General features: G+C 43.3%; 1 protein-coding gene and 2 pseudogenes across 3 annotated transcripts in view; all 3 read right to left on the reverse strand.

Moving 5' to 3' along the window:
• Positions 1-17,486, reverse strand: part of TTC21B (tetratricopeptide repeat domain 21B) — a 39,493-nt gene that overhangs the window by 14,334 nt on the left and 7,673 nt on the right. For all 3 annotated transcript variants that reach the window (XM_066612134.1, XM_066612133.1, XM_066612136.1), the window contains 13 exons: positions 15,459-15,581; positions 14,006-14,163; positions 13,310-13,394; positions 12,331-12,429; positions 10,704-10,896; positions 10,323-10,420; positions 6,702-6,902; positions 5,683-5,812; positions 5,175-5,332; positions 3,308-3,529; positions 2,786-3,024; positions 1,732-1,804; positions 64-174 (listed from right to left, as the gene is read on the reverse strand). In XM_066612134.1, the coding sequence (XP_066468231.1) occupies positions 64-174; positions 1,732-1,804; positions 2,786-3,024; positions 3,308-3,529; positions 5,175-5,332; positions 5,683-5,812; positions 6,702-6,902; positions 10,323-10,420; positions 10,704-10,896; positions 12,331-12,429; positions 13,310-13,394; positions 14,006-14,163; positions 15,459-15,581 (1,890 nt within the window). The remainder of the gene's footprint in view (positions 1-63; positions 175-1,731; positions 1,805-2,785; positions 3,025-3,307; positions 3,530-5,174; positions 5,333-5,682; positions 5,813-6,701; positions 6,903-10,322; positions 10,421-10,703; positions 10,897-12,330; positions 12,430-13,309; positions 13,395-14,005; positions 14,164-15,458; positions 15,582-17,486) is intronic.
• LOC136637002 (5S ribosomal RNA) lies at positions 8,945-9,064 on the reverse strand (annotated as a pseudogene).
• LOC136637329 (5S ribosomal RNA) lies at positions 9,693-9,811 on the reverse strand (annotated as a pseudogene).

Raw genomic sequence — 17,486 nt, forward strand, 5'->3', positions numbered from 1 at the left:
CTTAATAGGATGCCAAAGGATGAAACACAAGCCATTCAGTCCCATAAACTCTTTATAATATACCTTTGAATAGTTATGAGTCTTGACTAAAGCATTCCCAATTTTACTAGCCAACGCCCCATCTCTTGGGTTCTTCTTCAAAGCCTGTTCATAAACCTCGATGGCTGCTTCAGGCTGTAATAGCAACAAATAAAGTCAAGGAATTCTTAAAGATTATATATCACCAGCCTATGCTCAGATTACTCTGCACAAATCCATCAGCCCTGAAAGTTCTACTAATATGTTCCAGAGTGTTAGTTTGTAGCAGCAAAATCACAACCAAAAGCCCTGTGGCACCTTAAAGACTAACACATTTATAATAGCAGGAACTTCAGTGGACTAATATATGGTTCACAAAACTGTGACCAAGCTCAGCAAATCAATCATTTCCAGTTACATCAAGACCAACATAACTGTGTTTTATGTGAGAACGTCTCATTGACTTCAATGCTACAGACTTCCACTGTGCATGCCAAAGGTTACTATTGAAGGTTCATAGTTTGATGATTCCCCCTCCCCCTCAAAACTCTCTGGGTATGCTACATTTCTTTGAGGTTTCTACATAATATATTTGTCAATAAATGCAGTTGAACAGTTTACCCGGGAGAGAATCCTGAAAACCTAGCATGAATGCTGAATTCTCAAAAGAGTAAAATGAAACTTACCTCAGGGAAAAAATCTATCAGTTTGTAACTCAGCAAAAAAAAAAAAAAAAAAAAAAAGATCTGGATAAAGCCCTAACAAGTAGTAGATAGAGAGCATGCATTCTTTAAGAGTGTTCTTCAAAACAGGGATGTTACCCAACAGACCAGATCTGGTAAACACCTTAACAATGCCACTAGATTTCCTTAAGCTCTCATAACATAACTAAAATTGCCGTGGACATAAGCACAATCCATGCTACTGCATGCATAGCACCTGCACACAGAGTGGTTCCTACAGATCATTAAAAAGGCCCATTTTCCCTCTTCTTGGGGATGCCAGTCCATTGTCAGGAGTGGGAGTAACTTGAATCCGGTTGAGAAGCATGTTCTAAGGGGAAAGGACATAGACTTGCAAGATCCCCAAAAAGGTCCTGCAGCTATGAACATGCCCATGACAAGGGAGGGGGGAGACATAGAGTTCTAGAGAGACCTACAACAATCCCTTTGTGCACATATCTTGTGCATGTGCTATACATAAGAACATAAGAACAGCCCCACTGGATCAGGCCATAGGCCCATCTAGTCCAGCTTCCTGTATCTCACAGCGGCCCACCAAATGCCCCAGGGAGCACACCAGATAACAAGAGACCTCATCCTGGTGCCCTCCCTTGCATCTGGCATTCTGACATAACCCATTTCTAAAATCAGGAGGTTGCGCACACACATCATGGCTTGTACCCCATAATGGATTTTTCCTCCAGAAACTTGTCCAATCCCCTTTTAAAGGCATCCAGGCCAGACGCCATCACCACATCCTGTGGCAAGGAGTTCCACAGAGCAGCCACACACTGAGTAAAGAAATATTTTCTTTTGTCTGTTCTAACTCTCCCAACACTCAATATAGTGTTTCAAGCTCTTAACTTTCAATGAAAGAATTTTGCATTTCATTTTTCCCTTCTAAGGGGTTAGGGTCTTGTGTAGGCCATCACTCTTCACAACAGTCATGCTTGTGCTTTACCTGTAACCACCTATTATCATAGATGCTTACCTCCTGGATATTCATGTATGCATCACCAAGAAGAAGAAATGTGTGAGAACTTGGCAGTTTCTCCACCAGATCTCTGAAAAGAAGAAAGGGGTGGTGGTGGTTGCAGTAAACAGTAGTAGCAACTGAGAATTCTTACTGGTGGTCCGAATGCTAAATTCCAAGAGCCACAGTTTATTTTTAATAGACAGGTAATAAACGTTTGCTTCTTGTCTGCAAGAACTTCTTAACAAGGGCAGATAATGTCTGTTCTCGAGAAAGAAATTTAGATCAAGTGAAAATCTTTACTTAAATTTGCTGTGTAACTTGCTTTGCTCTTGTCATCAGCGTTACAACAGGATCATGAATCATGCACCAGCGAAAGAATGGTTCAGAAGAGAAATGGATCTGACACAAATCAAACTAAAGGAACAGAGAACTGCCAAGAAAGTCTACTATATTATATAGAATCTCAATTTGAAGAAGAAGAAAGAAGCACTTTTGTTGGAAGAGAGCTTACTTTGCCTTGGAAACACAATATTACAAAAGTATGAGACTTTTATTTGCAGCACTTTGTCAAACAAACAAAACACCACCAAAAGCAGTCCAAACTTCTATCTAATAACCAGTTCCCAACATTCCATCCAAAATCTTAACTCTGATTTTCTGCACTTGTACATGAAATTTTGCTCCTAGGTACAGCACCGGTGAAGATTGTCAACCACCATGGGCTTGGTCCTAAGGTGTGTGAAGGGAGCCTAACTTGCACAACAAGGTTTCAGCCCCTTCTTAATTCAACCTATCATTTCTCCTATTAGGGCACTGTTTTAACAGCAAAAGAAGAAGAACTGCAGCCAACCTTAATATATAAATGAATGCTGTAGCCAAGGGGCTTTTATCATCTTGTCGTTTTGCTTAGTTGTCAGTGCACAAGCAGATATTTCAAAATGAGTCACTTCTTGTACGCCAATTTATAAGTTTGCACTGGAGTATGGTTTTGACTGGTGCAATATATTACTGCAGGAAGGAAAAGAGGCAGGAAACTGTTTTGACTTTTGGCAATATAAAAAGCTCCTACCTGTAACAGCTTGCGTACAACTTCCTATCTTTTCTGTGCTCCAGGTATATCTCTGCCATTTTTTCCTTGGCTTGAACAAAGTATGGCTGCTCTGAAGTTATATTTCTGAGCATGGTCAGAGCCTCTTCAACATTCCCTTGAGCAAGAGCGAGGTCTGCATTGGCAATCAGGACTCTCAGTTCTTCAGGGGTGCCAGAGAATTCATTAATGGCATCTTGCAGGACTTTAATGGCTTCATGCTGCAAATCACAATCATTTGGTCAAACAGAGGTCTCTGAGTACGATGTTCCTGTAAAGCAACTTATTTAAAACTTTATACCTTTGGGAAGTCCTTTCCATGATGTCTGGACTGCTAAGGACTCCTTGCACATTGGGGTAGATTCTGGGGCATGTTTTAGTCTACTGACACTTTACAGACAACACTCACCAAGCCTACTGGATCTCACTGTGGACTTCCATGAACTAACTCTTGCTAACTGGACAAAGAGATATATACTCCTTTGAAGCTTTATCTTGCCATACCTGTTCGCCATTCAAACGATGAGCGTTCACCAGTTCTAGATAGATAGACACACGATCACTTCCATCAATTTCAGTCTTCGTTATTTTTGATTTTGAGGATGCAGCTCTGCTCATCCTGGGTAGATTCATTGCCATCTGTAAGGTTTTAATGGCTTCTGCTACTTCACCCATCTTTATCTGGGCCTGAGCTTTTATTAAGTGATATAGAGGGTGCTCCCTAATCTGAGAAATAGTACAGAACATAATTATTTGCTATCAGCCAAAGAGAGAAAGACAAGAACAATCTAAGAAAGCATTTAATGTGTTAAACCATCTTTATTTTATTGAGACAAAGATGTACACTGCTTTGAGCAATTAGCAAAAGCGCTGAATCAATGCCAATATTATTTTGCAGAATGCCACAGGCTTCCATACCCTCTCTCCTGTCCCCATACCCAATTGGCAAATTGTTGCCTTGCAGTTCTGCTGACTGATGTTGGCACACAGTTGACAAGGTTGTTTATTGTACAGCTTTCAGTGATAAGGCAGAGATATGAATCAAAAGGCTTTCAGGGTTGACAATGGGGTGCATCTGCCTGCTGTACTTCAGCTACAACAGCTGAAGTCTGGGCCTTTGCTTAGAGAACAACAGCAGTGAAGCTGTAGGGCATGGTTGGCAACCTTCAGTCTCAAAAGACAATGGTATAAGCCTATAGCACCCAGGCGGTATTCCCAGGTATATTCGCCAGGTATTCCCAGGCGGTCTCCCATCCAAGTACTAACCAGGCCTGACCCTGCTTAGCTTCCAAGATCAGACGAGATTGGGCATCTGCAGGATCCTAACAAAGAATTCATGTCCATAACACAAAGGATTTGTGGGCAGAATGGAGCAAATTTCAGGGTCAATATTTAATTAAGAGCTACTGTTACATACAAATAAATTGCCATTTATCCCCAGACACAAATTGGAAGCTTTCCTTTAGCTCTGTAAAGGGGATCAACTAGCTTAGTTGCTCATTAAGAGCCCAATCCTATGCATGTCTACTCAGAAGAAAGTTCCATTAGAGTCAATGGGGCTTACTCCCAAGAAAGTGTGGATAGGATTGGGCTGCAATTCATTTAAGACAGTGGTTCTCAGATGTTTAACACAGGGACCCACTTTTTTAGAATGAGAATCTGTCAGGACCCACCCGAAGTGATCTCATGACTGGAAATGACATCATTAAGCAGGAAAATTCTAACAATTCTAGGCTGTAATCCTACCCACACTTACACAGGAGTAAGTCCCATTTACTATCATTGTTAAAAACATATACATAGTAGCCTGTTAGAAGTACAGAGCTGTAACAATTCCCCAGATGCAGTCACATACCATCAAGTCTAATATATTTAAAAAATATTGAAATGAATGGGGATGCACCTGAAATTGGCTCGCGACCCACCTAGTGGGTCCTGACCCACAGTTTGAGAAACACTGGTTTAAGGCACTTTATATTCTCTCCTTCTCCATTTCGAAACTTTTTCAGACAACTCTAGTACTGATTTGGGCAGCTATGTTATTCTATGTAGTGGCTTGCAGGATATTAAACATGACCTGTAGTGTCAAAGCTTCCTGAACAACCACAGCAGGGGATCACTGTGGGTTAGAAAGGATGGTGTGCTGTCCCTTCACAGGCCTTAAACAAGCCCCCTACTGGCTTCTTATGTTACCTGTTTCAAGAGATCCATGAGAATGCTTAAAAAACACCCTCACATATTCCAAAGATACTTCTTGAAGTACTGACTATTTATAATTATATTAAAAGCAAAATTAAAAATTCCACCTAAAGTGTCAGACAGAAATAAAGATCATAAAAAATGTGAGCTCTGATCTTCCAACCAATTTTACCTCAAAGTTGTAACTTAAGCAGAGTTCCAGGGACTGAGAACAAAGCTTGAAATTGTTCTGTAACAAATAAACTTGAGCCATAAGGAGGTGGGCATCTGAGTAGGAAGGATTCTGTTCTATACAGCGTTGCAGAATACTTTGGGATGCTTCACAATTACCTGACAAAACAAAAGGAAAGTAACATCTCAGACCTTCAGAAGCACACACTCTCCACCCCCTCTCCCTTCAGTTCAACATTTGAGGATCTTTGGGTTACGAAAAAGGTGAATTGTTTGGTATTCCAAAGACACACACAAGTAAAGACATTCTACATTAGGCAAGAAAGGGCTCGATACATGTCATTTGCTGTAGGTTTTTAATTTTTGTTTATTTATACCCCGCCGTTTCCACCCCGCTTAGTAGCCCTCAAGGCGGCTACATAGTGCTTTATGAAATCAGAAAATACAAATTCAGAACTGCGTATGCTCTCATAAAATACTACTTTTATTGGGTCAAAATGAGACCTTACCAGCCAAGTATTTCACCTTTGCAAGTAAATAAGCAGCTTGTAGGAGACCAGGAACCATTTTTACCACAGTTTCAAGGACTGATGCACAAGGTTTGAGAAGCGGTGAAGGGGGCTGACCTGGACCTGCAGGCTAAAAAGAAACAACCTTATTGACAAATCAATTTAAATGTACCTCAATTTATTATACTGAACAAATGAAGATAGGGAGGCTTTTTATTCAGGATGAAAAGTGCATCTGAACTGAGAAACAAAATTCTGAGTGGATTTTTGTGAGCCTGAGACCTTATTTTCCTAATCCTCTTAGCATGTGGGACTTGAATTTTTGAGTCAATGTCAACTTCCAGTCATTCGTGTTATGTGCCAAGGCAATTCAATGAGTATAGAAACCACATATAACTCGGCACAGATCAACTTCTGGCATGCTGACCACCTCAAAGGGTGGCACTCGCAGCTGGAAGCTAACACTGACTGGTGTAGAAAATATTAATCAAGACAGGCACTGGATGTCAAAGCAGTTCTATCAAAACAAATTCTTGTAAGAACAAATAGCTCTCCCCCCCCCAGCTTGTTCTGTAGCAGTGACCTAGATGTCAAAAAGCAAGCCAGACCGAGTTGCATTGGCCATTGTGGCAGAGAGATGGAGAAAGTGACGGAAAAAATTGCTTAGGCAGGCACTTCCATTTCTATAGTAGCAAGGTTGGTACCGAACAGCAAGCCAGGGATTGGGGGTAAGGATGACCTCTCTCACTGCTGCCACCACCCAGGTAAACTTGGAGAGGGAGCATGTGGGAAAGGTATAACACACTTGGGAATCTTTGCACGCACACACACACACACACACACACACACACACACACACACACACACACAAGGAACCCTAAACCTGCTTTCTGTTTGGGCCTCCAATACCCTGCTGTCTTAAATTCATCTTCCCTTCCCTTTGTGAGCAAAAACAGCTGAAAAATCAAACCATAATAAATAGTTCTTGTTTTAGAAGGACAATAATTCTAGTTCCTTACCTGTGTTGGGCAAAAATTAAGGTATTCTTTAATGATTTCTATCAAAAAATCAGGATTTAATTTTTCAAAATATTCCACCCCAAGAGGTAAGCCTTGCAAAGAAGAAAAATGAGCATCGAGGACATCATTCAACAAGGTTATAACTTCTTCTTGTCCTTTGTATTTCTTCATCGCCAATACTGCACACAAGTAAGACAGTTCCTACAAAACAAATAGGTAACTATGTTTTTAAAATGCACTTTTAAATTTGGATTGTCTTGAACATTAGGTAGTCACTACTGGTGGCCAGAAATTGCCTACAGGCAAGCAGTGGTTACTCTAACCCCAGTATTTGCAGCATGTTCCTCAGAATGAATTCATCCCCTGAAAAATAAGAAAAACACCACTGAATGTTCTCCACCACTGCCAACAAATGACTCATGCATGATCAAGCACATGTATTTGTGCTTTAAAATACCAAGAATTCTGCAACATTGAAATGTTGTAAACTCATCAAGGTGGGTATTTAACCTATGTTTTCTAAAGTATGAGGTTACAATTTCTCTTTCTCCAATTTTTTTTTAAATTGTCCTTATAGGTGGGGTACTGATTTGTTTTCGTAGGCCAGAAACATTTGTTAACTGATTTGCATGGCTGATTTAAATTCAGTTTAACGCCCCAATCATCAGTGGTGTATCTGGAAGGGGCAAGGGGTGCAAATGCCCTGGGCACCAGGTTGGGGGTGTGGTGCCGTGCTGCCATCCACTCCCCCCCAGCAGCACCCCCACTGTGGCACTTAGTCAGCATGCCAATACTGGCGCACTGATCTGAGGGCTGCCCCCTGAGGGCCAACCCCCAGAGGTATTCTGAGTACCGGGGAAGCCATCCACAGCTTCCCCAGACCTCAGAAGGCCTTCTGGAGGCTGAAAATCATCACTTCTGGTTTTTGGCCAGGTGGGGGGCAGCACCCCTGGTTGTGTACCCTGCCTGAGAGGGACAGCGGCCAGGAACACCATTGCCAATCATTTTAGTTTGAAGAGATAACTGCAAACTCCAGTTTAGTCCCACTTCAGAATAGTGTCTTGACATTACTTGATTTTCAAATGTGAAAGCTTATGGTTGATTTCTAAGTTATTTATTAAGCTTGACATTTTTCACATTTTTACACTGCCCTTCCTCCAAGGAGCTCAGGGTGGTGTGCATTGTTGCTTCCCCCTTTCTTTAGTCCTCATAAGAACCGTATGAGGTTGGTTAGGCAGAAAGACAGTGAGCCCAAGCTCACCCAGGAAGCTTTGTGGCTGAGTGGGGATTTGAACTTGATCTTCCATTCTAATCTAGTTATACTAATTCCTTTAAATTGATTGCTCAGGTTGCCTACTTTTTTGTTTGTTTGTTTGTTTGTTTTTAGATTCTTAATTATTTGTAAATTGTTTTAATTATTGTTTTTAATGCTATATTTTTAATTGTTGTAAGCCGCCTTGTGTGCCCTTTGGGCATAGAAATAAAATAAATAAATAAAATAAATACTACGTTGACCTACCTCAGTAGTTCCCAAACTGTGGGTCAGGACCCACTGGCGGGTCACGACCTGATTTTGGTGGGTTGCATAAGAGTGATGGAAAGATCAGATAACTAATTGCCCCAAGCATTGAAGCTATTCAAACATCAGTTAGCTGTTAACTTCCCTGCAAGGAGCGGAGCTCCTGCAGTTTGCAAGCATGTGTAAATATAGGGAGATAAATGTTTGAGGGTCTTTTTTCTGGTTATGATTACTTGTAAATAAATAAAACATTTCTTTCTAGGTCTCCTTTTTAAAAAAAATAAAAAAGGTCTTGTAAACCTAGGAGAGGCACAATAGAGAGTCATTTTAAAAAGTGGGTCCCAGTGCTAAAAAGTTTGGGAACCACTGATCTACATCTTGCACATGCCCGCGCTGCATGGAAAAGGCTTAGCATTGCTTTCTCAAACATCCCTCCCTTCCACACCCACCACCACGGGCATCCTCCACACAAGACTAAATACACACTCACTACCCTACTGGCCCACCTCCAACTCACCAGCCCGCCCTGAAGGGATCCTCCTGCTCTCTGACCTACTCTGGCCCTTCAACCCCTCAGACTGTAATGACAGCTCACCCATTCACTTTGAGGCTGGTGGGCTGAGGGGCAGAGCCAGAGGTGGGGCACTGAAAGCAGGGCCCAGTCCCTTGGAGTCTGCTGCAGCAGAAGGAGAGGGCCAGAGACCACAAAGGCGGAGAGACCAAAAGCCTACAGCACCTGGTTTTCCCAGGTGGTCTCCCATCCAATGTACTAACCAGGCCTAACCCTGCTTAGCTTCCAAGATCAGACACGATCTAGAATGTTCAGGGCAGTATGGCTGTAGGTGCTCAACTGTCTACTTTGCTGCCTTACATTTTGCAGATGCCTATGCTATGTGGAACACAGGCTTTCCACCACCCCTGTAAATATCCCTCCCTTCCAAACCCACCACCACAGGCATTCGCTATAGGCAAAACACACACCCATGCCTCCACCCCCCCAGCCCACCCCTGAAGGACTCCTCCTGGTCTCCCGACCTGCATTTCAATCTGCCCAGGGAAGGACAGACACACACAATGCCTAGCAAAAAGTTTCCTCACCTCTTCTTCCCAACCCATCCTTGAAGTGCCCGCCCTCCAGGGGCGCACTCGAGCTGCCATACACACAAGCTGAACAGATGTCTCTCAGTCCACCTGCAGTAAGGACTGATGCACAGCTGGGGTGGAAAGGAGGGAGTCGCTCAGCAGGGAGGCTCTGCAAATGGAAATGTGCCAGCAAGCTTAAGCTCTGGCCCTTCAACCCCACAGATTGCAAGGACAGCTCATCCATCCACTGTGAGGCTAGCTAGCTGGGTGGGCTGAGGGGCAGAGCCAGAGGTGGGGCATGGAAAGCAGGGCTCAGCCCCTTGAGGCCTGCTGCAGCAGAAGGAGAGGGCCAGAGGCCAAAAAGGCAGGAAAAAGGGAAAAAGGCAAAAAGCCTACAGTACCCAGTCTTCCCAGGCAGTCCCCCATCCAAGTACTAATCAAGCCTCACCCTGCTTAGCTGCTGAGATCAGACTAGACTGGATGCATTCAGGGTAGTATGGCTGTAGATCAGGGTGGCCGACCCACAGCACATGTGCCACTAGTGGCACATGGACACTTTTGAAGTGGCCCTCACTGAGTCACTTGTCATGTCCATGCCAGTTGACACAGGGTTCCATAGCCATGGGCACACAGCACTCCTCCTAGCGCAAAACGCAGAAAGGAAGTGACAAGGGGCAGGGGTAGGGCAAAGATAGCAGAGTGGAGGCTCTGCAGATTATGTGGGCCAGCATTCATGTATGTAAGAAGTGGCACATAGTCTGCTGGGGGTTGGCTGCTCCTGCTATGCATGTATACACACATACGCATGCAAAGACCTGAACAAGCCAGCAAGCATTCCTTCCCTCAAAATTCAATAACTGAGTGGCACCTGACCAGACATAAGAAAAGTAAAACAAAAGTAAATGCACTTCATTAAGATTCCTCTGCTCAAATAAATATTCTAACACAGTAATTTGCATTAGAAGCAGATCCTCAATCACATCAGAATCAAAGCCCATCCAGAAAGATCACTCTCTTACTGCTGGTTTCCCAATCGAGTGCTGGATTTCATTCAGGAATTCCAACTGCTGTTCTACATCATCCAGCTTCCCTTCCATTAGCTGGCATCGAATAATTCCTGTAATGCACAGTCATCTCATGTCAGTTTTGCTACACAAAGGATCTCTAGAGTTTAATACAGTACTGTATCCCCTTTTCATTAATCTGGCTTTGTAGAATATAGAAATATAACAGACTCAAAAACAAGGGGGGGGGAGAAATCATGCTGACAACACAAATCAGTCTCAGGATATAACATTTTTAATAAAACAATCACCTGTACTATGTACATAATTATTGCTGCAAGGTTCAGGATTAAGTTTTACAAACTCTTGGAAGCATAATCATCGTTCTTGTCCTACCAGTTAGCGCTGGAACACTCGTCTCATCAAGAGCCATGGCGGTCTTGTACCATTTTACAGCCTCCTTTATTTTCCCTTGTAAAACCAGCTGGTAGCCAAGTTCTGTAGCAAAATCAGCATTCTGAGAGGCTAAGCTGAATGCTCTTTCCACCAAAGTTTGAGTTTGCTGAAGGATGAGCTGATTGCGTCCACACTGCAGTTAAAAACAGTTTTCAGCAGAAATGCTTTAAAATCCAGCACTTTCAGAATTGTAGTAAATTAGAGCAGAGGCACTGGGCTTTGAAGCTTTAAGCAAGACTTGGCAACACAGGCAGACACAGCTGCGTCTGTGCAGAGCACACTCTGCTAGCCTTGGAATTATGCTGAGTGTCCAAGCCCAGTGCTGTATACAGCATTAGAGATAAGAAAGCAGTTAGATCTAGAAATGTGTTGTGGTCAGCTAGAGCCAGCTAGTTGTAGCTAGTGTTATCAGTAACCCTCAGTATTGTTTTGTATTGCTTGAGAGTCAATAAAAAGCTTGGTGGAAGCTAGGCAAGGCCAGTCTATCCCTTCCAGCTTCTGGCTTCCTCCCTGCATCCACATTTGAATCCTGTCTGCAGACTCATTCTTTGCTCCTTCCCTCAACCCTCAAAGTGCTTCTGCTCTTTGCACTCCATCAAGCAACAAGGCTCTAAGCCTTGGGTGCTTCCCAAAGCAAAGTAGCATCTGCTACAAGAATGCTGTTACGGAAGATTTTTATTTTTTTGCACTGAACACTTTTATTAACACAGATCATATAATAACCTGAGAAACCTGCCTTACATTACTAGATGTGATTGGATGCATTAGATTAGGAGTTAGGATTTTCCACCCATACACAGCTCTATTGGCAAAGGTGAGACCTACTGAATTCAGAGGTCAAGGCACATGACTGTCCTTGCTTGCTTCTTCCCCTTCACTCCAACAGCTCCCACCTTATGAAAAACAGCTTGAATCAAATTTCTACTCAGCACAAATAAGTCATGTGATCAGCTAGGGAGGGGCTCAGTGGTACAGCACTTGATTTGAATGCAGAAGGTCCCCGGTTCAATGATCCCTTGCCATCTCCAGGAGAGTTGGGAAAGACCCTTGCCTGAAACTCTGAATTGCTGCTGTCCATCAGGGCAGACAACAGTGATTTGGTACATGGCAACTTCACATTCATATATTCACAATCAGGTGGCCATCGCAGACAAATGAGGAAAAAAGTGGCTGCAACAAAGCACAGGGGGAGGGGGAAGGAATCAAGAAATGCTTATTTTTATCACAGTGACAACCTCTTCATGCCATGATATAATCAAGAAAGGTTTCCATTACCCACCTAAACTTTCATTAAAAATCTCCAAATACAGGTGCATATCAGCCAGAGCAATCTGGTTCTCCATTAAGCACGTCTGGATTCTACTAAAATGATTTATAAGTACTTACCTGTGCACAGGATTATGCCAAATAAGCACAAAGGCCAACATGCACAGGGGTTCCCAATGTTATGAAGGGAAATGCAATCATAGCATACATGGAGAGTTTACTTGCTCGTACCTGATGAGAATCTACATATGGGTAATGAGCCACTGGGTAAAGGCCAGCATTTTTTAAAAAGTCTACTTACCGTTCGGCTGAAAACCAAAGCTGTCTTACAGAAGAGCTGCGGATTCTGTGGTTCCAGTTTGCCCAATGCACTAATTAGATCTGCCAACTTTGATGAAGCCTAGAGGGGAGAAAAAAACAACCAGAAGACTGAAAAAGTTTTCCAGGTTGTTATGGTGTAAGGTAGTCACTCTGAAACTTACCTGGGTCACAGTGTCCCCATAGCCTCTTCTTCCCAGCTGAGCCGGATGCCGTCAACTTATATCACGTGAAATCTTGTGAATTTGGGTGCCACCATCTTAGATCTCATAAGATTTTGCAAGATCCAAGATAGAACAGATAGGAGGGGTATCGGGACATCCCATGGCACCCCTGTGAGTGTGCCATAATGTCCTAATGCAGTGGTTCCCAAACTATGAGCTGTGGCTCCCCAGGGAGCTGTGGAAACCAGCCAGTGGAACAGCAAAAACCAGCCAGGGGAGCCACTGAATCCTTGTGAAAAACCTGCTGCCCTGTACAATGTATAGGATTGCAGCCCTAATGGGGAGACGCGTCCAATGGCCCAGTGGATTAAGGAAGCTGCGAATCGGAAAAGTTTGAGAACCACTGCCCTAAGGTGTCACAACGTACACATTGGGAACCCCTGGTGTAAGGAGTGAGGGTGAATCCAGGCAATAAGTCAGTGGTTATTATTCTTATTAACATTATCATGGAAAGACATTGTGAAATACCTAGAAATGAAATTTCATTCATTCAGAATACTCTACATAATGTGCATGTAATACTTAGCAGTTTAACAGCCCAGTCCTATCTAACTTTCCCGTGCCATTGCAGCCACAATGCAGCCCTTAGGAAACAAATTGTCGCTTACCTTGAGGAGGCTCTGTGACTCTCCCCCCCTTCCTCTCCACTGCAGGATGCAGTGCACTCCTCGCTGGAAAGTTAGTTAGGACTGGGCTGTAAAGCAAATTGTGATGTAAAATTAATACTAAAAGACTCACCTCGGGTATATTACCTTCCCTACACAGAGAGTGAAGAGCCTCCATTTTTATAGCTTCCAAGTTAAGAGCATCTTTCTGCAACAACCTGAAACAAAACAAGTTTCTTTTATGATATTTTCTTTTCTTTTAGAGCAAAATGCCATTCCCTGTACAGGAGCTTTGTCTTCATAACACCAATGCTGATTAAATGCTTCCATTTCTGAAACACAATGTAACAGGGAATGACTATTCACATTAATTTCAAATTAATCTCATGTCACCTTGGGGTAGTGCTCGTGGCTGTCTTGTCCTCCCATGGTGCGGCGTGGCACTGCTGTGATAGGGGACTATGAAAGAATTCCTGTGACACTAAGGGCGCCATGGTCTGCGTAAGTTTAGGAACCGCTGCTCTAGGCCTATGGATCCAAGTCTTCTTGTCATCATCCTTGTTTCTAAATCATGGTCTGTGTCATGCTCTCCTGGTAGGCACTCAGTGCCACGTACATGGGTATCATGCAACTTATGCATTAAAATTCGGGAAACAACTGAAGGAAACAATTCCACTGAATTGAGCCATAGCCTTTGAATTGGGGTGGGGCAAAATTACCATATAGTATTATCTTCCCTTTCATAAAGTTATATACTGCATGTGTTCTGCAGCTCAGATGTTACAGAATTTTAAATTAATTTCAACAAGAGCAATGAAGATACTCAAACCTTTGGGCAGTCTCAGTTGCCTGTTCCCAATCCTGCAAAGCCAGCTGCAGTTTCATTTTCTTTATAAAGGCAGGGAGGAAGTGTGGGGAGTGGGCTATTATTTGATTCACAGTTTCCAAAGCTCCGGAGTAATTCTGGCGCACTTCAAAATATTGTGCCTAGTGTTGAAGGAAGCCACAATTTAATCACCTGCCGTGTCAGAGGAGCAGTTACATTTACACACAGTAAGTAAGGAAAAATATTCTCCTGAACCAAGCTTTTCCTTCTAATCAACAGTGTTGCTTCCTGGGTCAAGCAGATCAAAACCTACTTCAGAAACAGTATCTGGAGAAATACACTGAAAATTGATGTTTGATGGGCCTATTTAACCCATTTTTGCCCAGCCCACAGGGGTACACATTTGGTCCCTGTTGTGTATATGCAACTTTGGGCAGAAACGGCTTAACAGAGGTGGCTAAAGACTTGTCGGTTCAGGTTGTTGACTGGGAAATAAGGTAAAGTCTTCTAAAAAAGGAAAATGGACATCAGGTACTAACTAAAGACTACCTGGGGGAGGCAGGTAGGCAAACATCTGCCTATCTACCTGCTTTGGATCAGCTGATAGTTTATGCGCTGACAGCATTGTATGCTATGGGCCGGTGGGGTATAGGATTGGGCAATAAAGGATCCATCTACAGCTAAACCACTAACCCTATGGTTTTCAAACTCCCCGGGGGGGGAACAGCGGGGGCAGGGGGAAAGTGAAAGTGGAGTGATCGTACTCTGCTTCCAGTTTAGCGGAAGTGGAGCACAATCACTCCACTTTCACTTGTAAAGCTTCAGGGAGTCCTGCGGACAGCCGCACAGGGCTCCCTGCAACCCCGGGAGACTGTAGGAGGCTCTGGTAAGTGCACCCAAGCCCCTGCAGCCCCCCTGAGCGGCACGAGCCTGGGAATCGCGCCGCTGCCTCCTCCCTGCCTCCTGGCTGCCCCTGCCCCTTAAGGGGAAACAGGCCAGGGCCCACAAGCTGGGGCATCGCGACGCCCCAGTTTGAAAATCCCTGCACTAACTAATGGTGGGGCAAGACTATGTCGATAAATCAAAACAACAGATGCTATAGTGGCAAAATGATTTAATTCTACGGAAGTAGGAACGGAAAGTGATCTGGACCAGATTCCCATATATAACACAGCCTACATCCCACACCTTCAAAAATTTAAATGAATATTGAGATGAAGAACAGAGTCCTGAACTTATGCCAAGAATGTTCAGATCTCACGTTTCTATCCCATATAATCCTAAGCATGGAGTCCACTAGGTATTAATTCCAAACACTTTATCCCAATCAATTTTATCCCATTCAAGCACCTTGGCCTTTGTGCACAGTGATCCGTGATCAGTCTGTATGCACGTGATCTACACTATGTGCTAATTTACTGGACAGGATTAAAAGCTTATTTTAACACAGACTTACCTTACCCATCAGGCCAAAAAGATCATTCCCATTTTGCAGCCCTTCATCTAAATATTTTACAGCTTTTTTAATACTTGCTTCTTTCCCACTGGTAACATCAAGCCATCCTCTCAAAATCAATCCCTGTAAAGAAAAGTAAAATTGAACTTATCAGAAAAGAATGCAGCTTTTAGTTTCTCAAAGTTCTTATTACATTTATTATTACAAAACATAAGTGGAATAGACCACTTCCTCCTTTTTAGAAACTGGGAAAACCATGGCTGGGAAAGACACATTTGCCCAAGGCTACCGAGTGGCTCAGCTAGAACCTTCAGGACCCAGGTTTGCAATGGTTTACATGAAAACTGCAATCTGGACCACCAACGGCATAGGCCAAAAACATTATTCAAGACACCAGATCAGGAACGGCAGAGAGACGTTAAAACTGCCACCAGGAAACATGGGCTAAAATCCTGGAGAGGCAAACATCTACAGGCACAAGATCTCTGTAACCCCATGAAAGACTTGCTCCAAATGAATGAGCAGTTGGGCACGCAGGGCTGCAGCCAAGAGGAGAAGTGAAGGAATGCTCTTGCATTTTCAAACCCAAGCCTTATGGATCATAGCCCCAATTGCAATGCCAACACTTTCATTTTGTAGCATGTGAAATCTGAAACATAAGACTCAAAATTATTTTAACTCTGCTAATGCCAGTTCCAACTTATTTTCCTCAGAACAGGACAGCAGTGAAGAGTCTTGCCTTTGCTTCAATAGCACAGGGAAGTGTTAAAGTTAGAGAAGACAGGGGTTTGGAAAAGGCAACAGGATGAGGAAAAGAAAGGCTAAGGGTGCAATCCTAACCCCTTATGTCAGTGCTTTCCAGCCAATGGGATGTGTGCTGCAGCCTGCAGTTGGATGTCACTCATGGAGGCCTCCTCAAAGTAAGGGAATATTTGCTCCCTTACCTCAGAGCTGCATTGCCCTTAAGTCAGTACCGGAAAGCACTGACATAAGGGCTTAGGATTGCACCCCAAGAGTGTTTGTTTTTCTGAACTGATACATATAACCACACTGTTGGTCATGCAAGTCCTAAAAGACATCATGAGCTTAGGTACAGGCATTTCCTTCGTGTCCACAGTTCACAAATCCCCCCATTGCGCAAATGACTTATCCGTGTCTGACTGCAGGCCTCCTGCCAGTCTCCTGTGTCTGGCTGTCTCTATGCTGTCTGCAAATGCTAACAGGAAGCAGCATGTGCTAAAGTAGCAGGTTGGAGGGCTGAAAATAATGTGATGCTAATATTTCCTGCTTCCTGTTAACATCTGTAGACAACACAGAGACAGCCAGACACTGGAGACAGTGGCAGGAGGCCTGCAATCAGACACAGATGAGTCATTTGCGCAATGGGGGGGGGGGTGATTTGTGAATCACACTGCTATCTGTGGTTCCTGGCATCCACGGTGGCAGCTGGAACCTATCTCCCACAGATACACGGGGGGGGGGGGGTTTGCCTGTATTTGAATAATCTTTTCTATTCCAGTCACTTTCATTCTACAGGTTGAGCTGTTCCAAGCACTGTTCTTTTGGATAGCAAAAAAACACACTATAGCAAATCAATTTAAAAAACAAAGTTTCTTTGCTCCAGTGATTTAAAAACAGGGGCCATTCCTGTTGAGTCAAATCCATGAATAAGAAAATCAGTGTGTAAATAGGCTGGACCTGTACTTCATGTCCTTAATTATACACAACTGGCTAATAAGGAAGCATTCCGGTGAAATTTAGAATTTTTAAGTATGGAATGTTTAAGCAGGGAATACTGCATTTCGTACCATTTGTAAATAGTACAAAAAACAAGCACTGGAAGCATCTGTGAAGCAGAGCCATTAAAGTCTGCTTAGTTGCCTTAAGAAATGCTGTTGGCTAGTGAATCATTTCAGTTAATGAGCTAGACACGCTTAACTAAAACGAAACCATAAGGCTAGTCTGTTACAGTACTGGCTCCGCCAGAATACTTCTTGAGTGGTAAATGAAGCAGTAATAACTGGCTAT

The sequence above is a fragment of the Tiliqua scincoides genome, chromosome 1 (genome assembly GCF_035046505.1).
Source record: "Tiliqua scincoides isolate rTilSci1 chromosome 1, rTilSci1.hap2, whole genome shotgun sequence".
Taxonomy (NCBI): Eukaryota; Metazoa; Chordata; class Lepidosauria; order Squamata; family Scincidae; genus Tiliqua; species Tiliqua scincoides.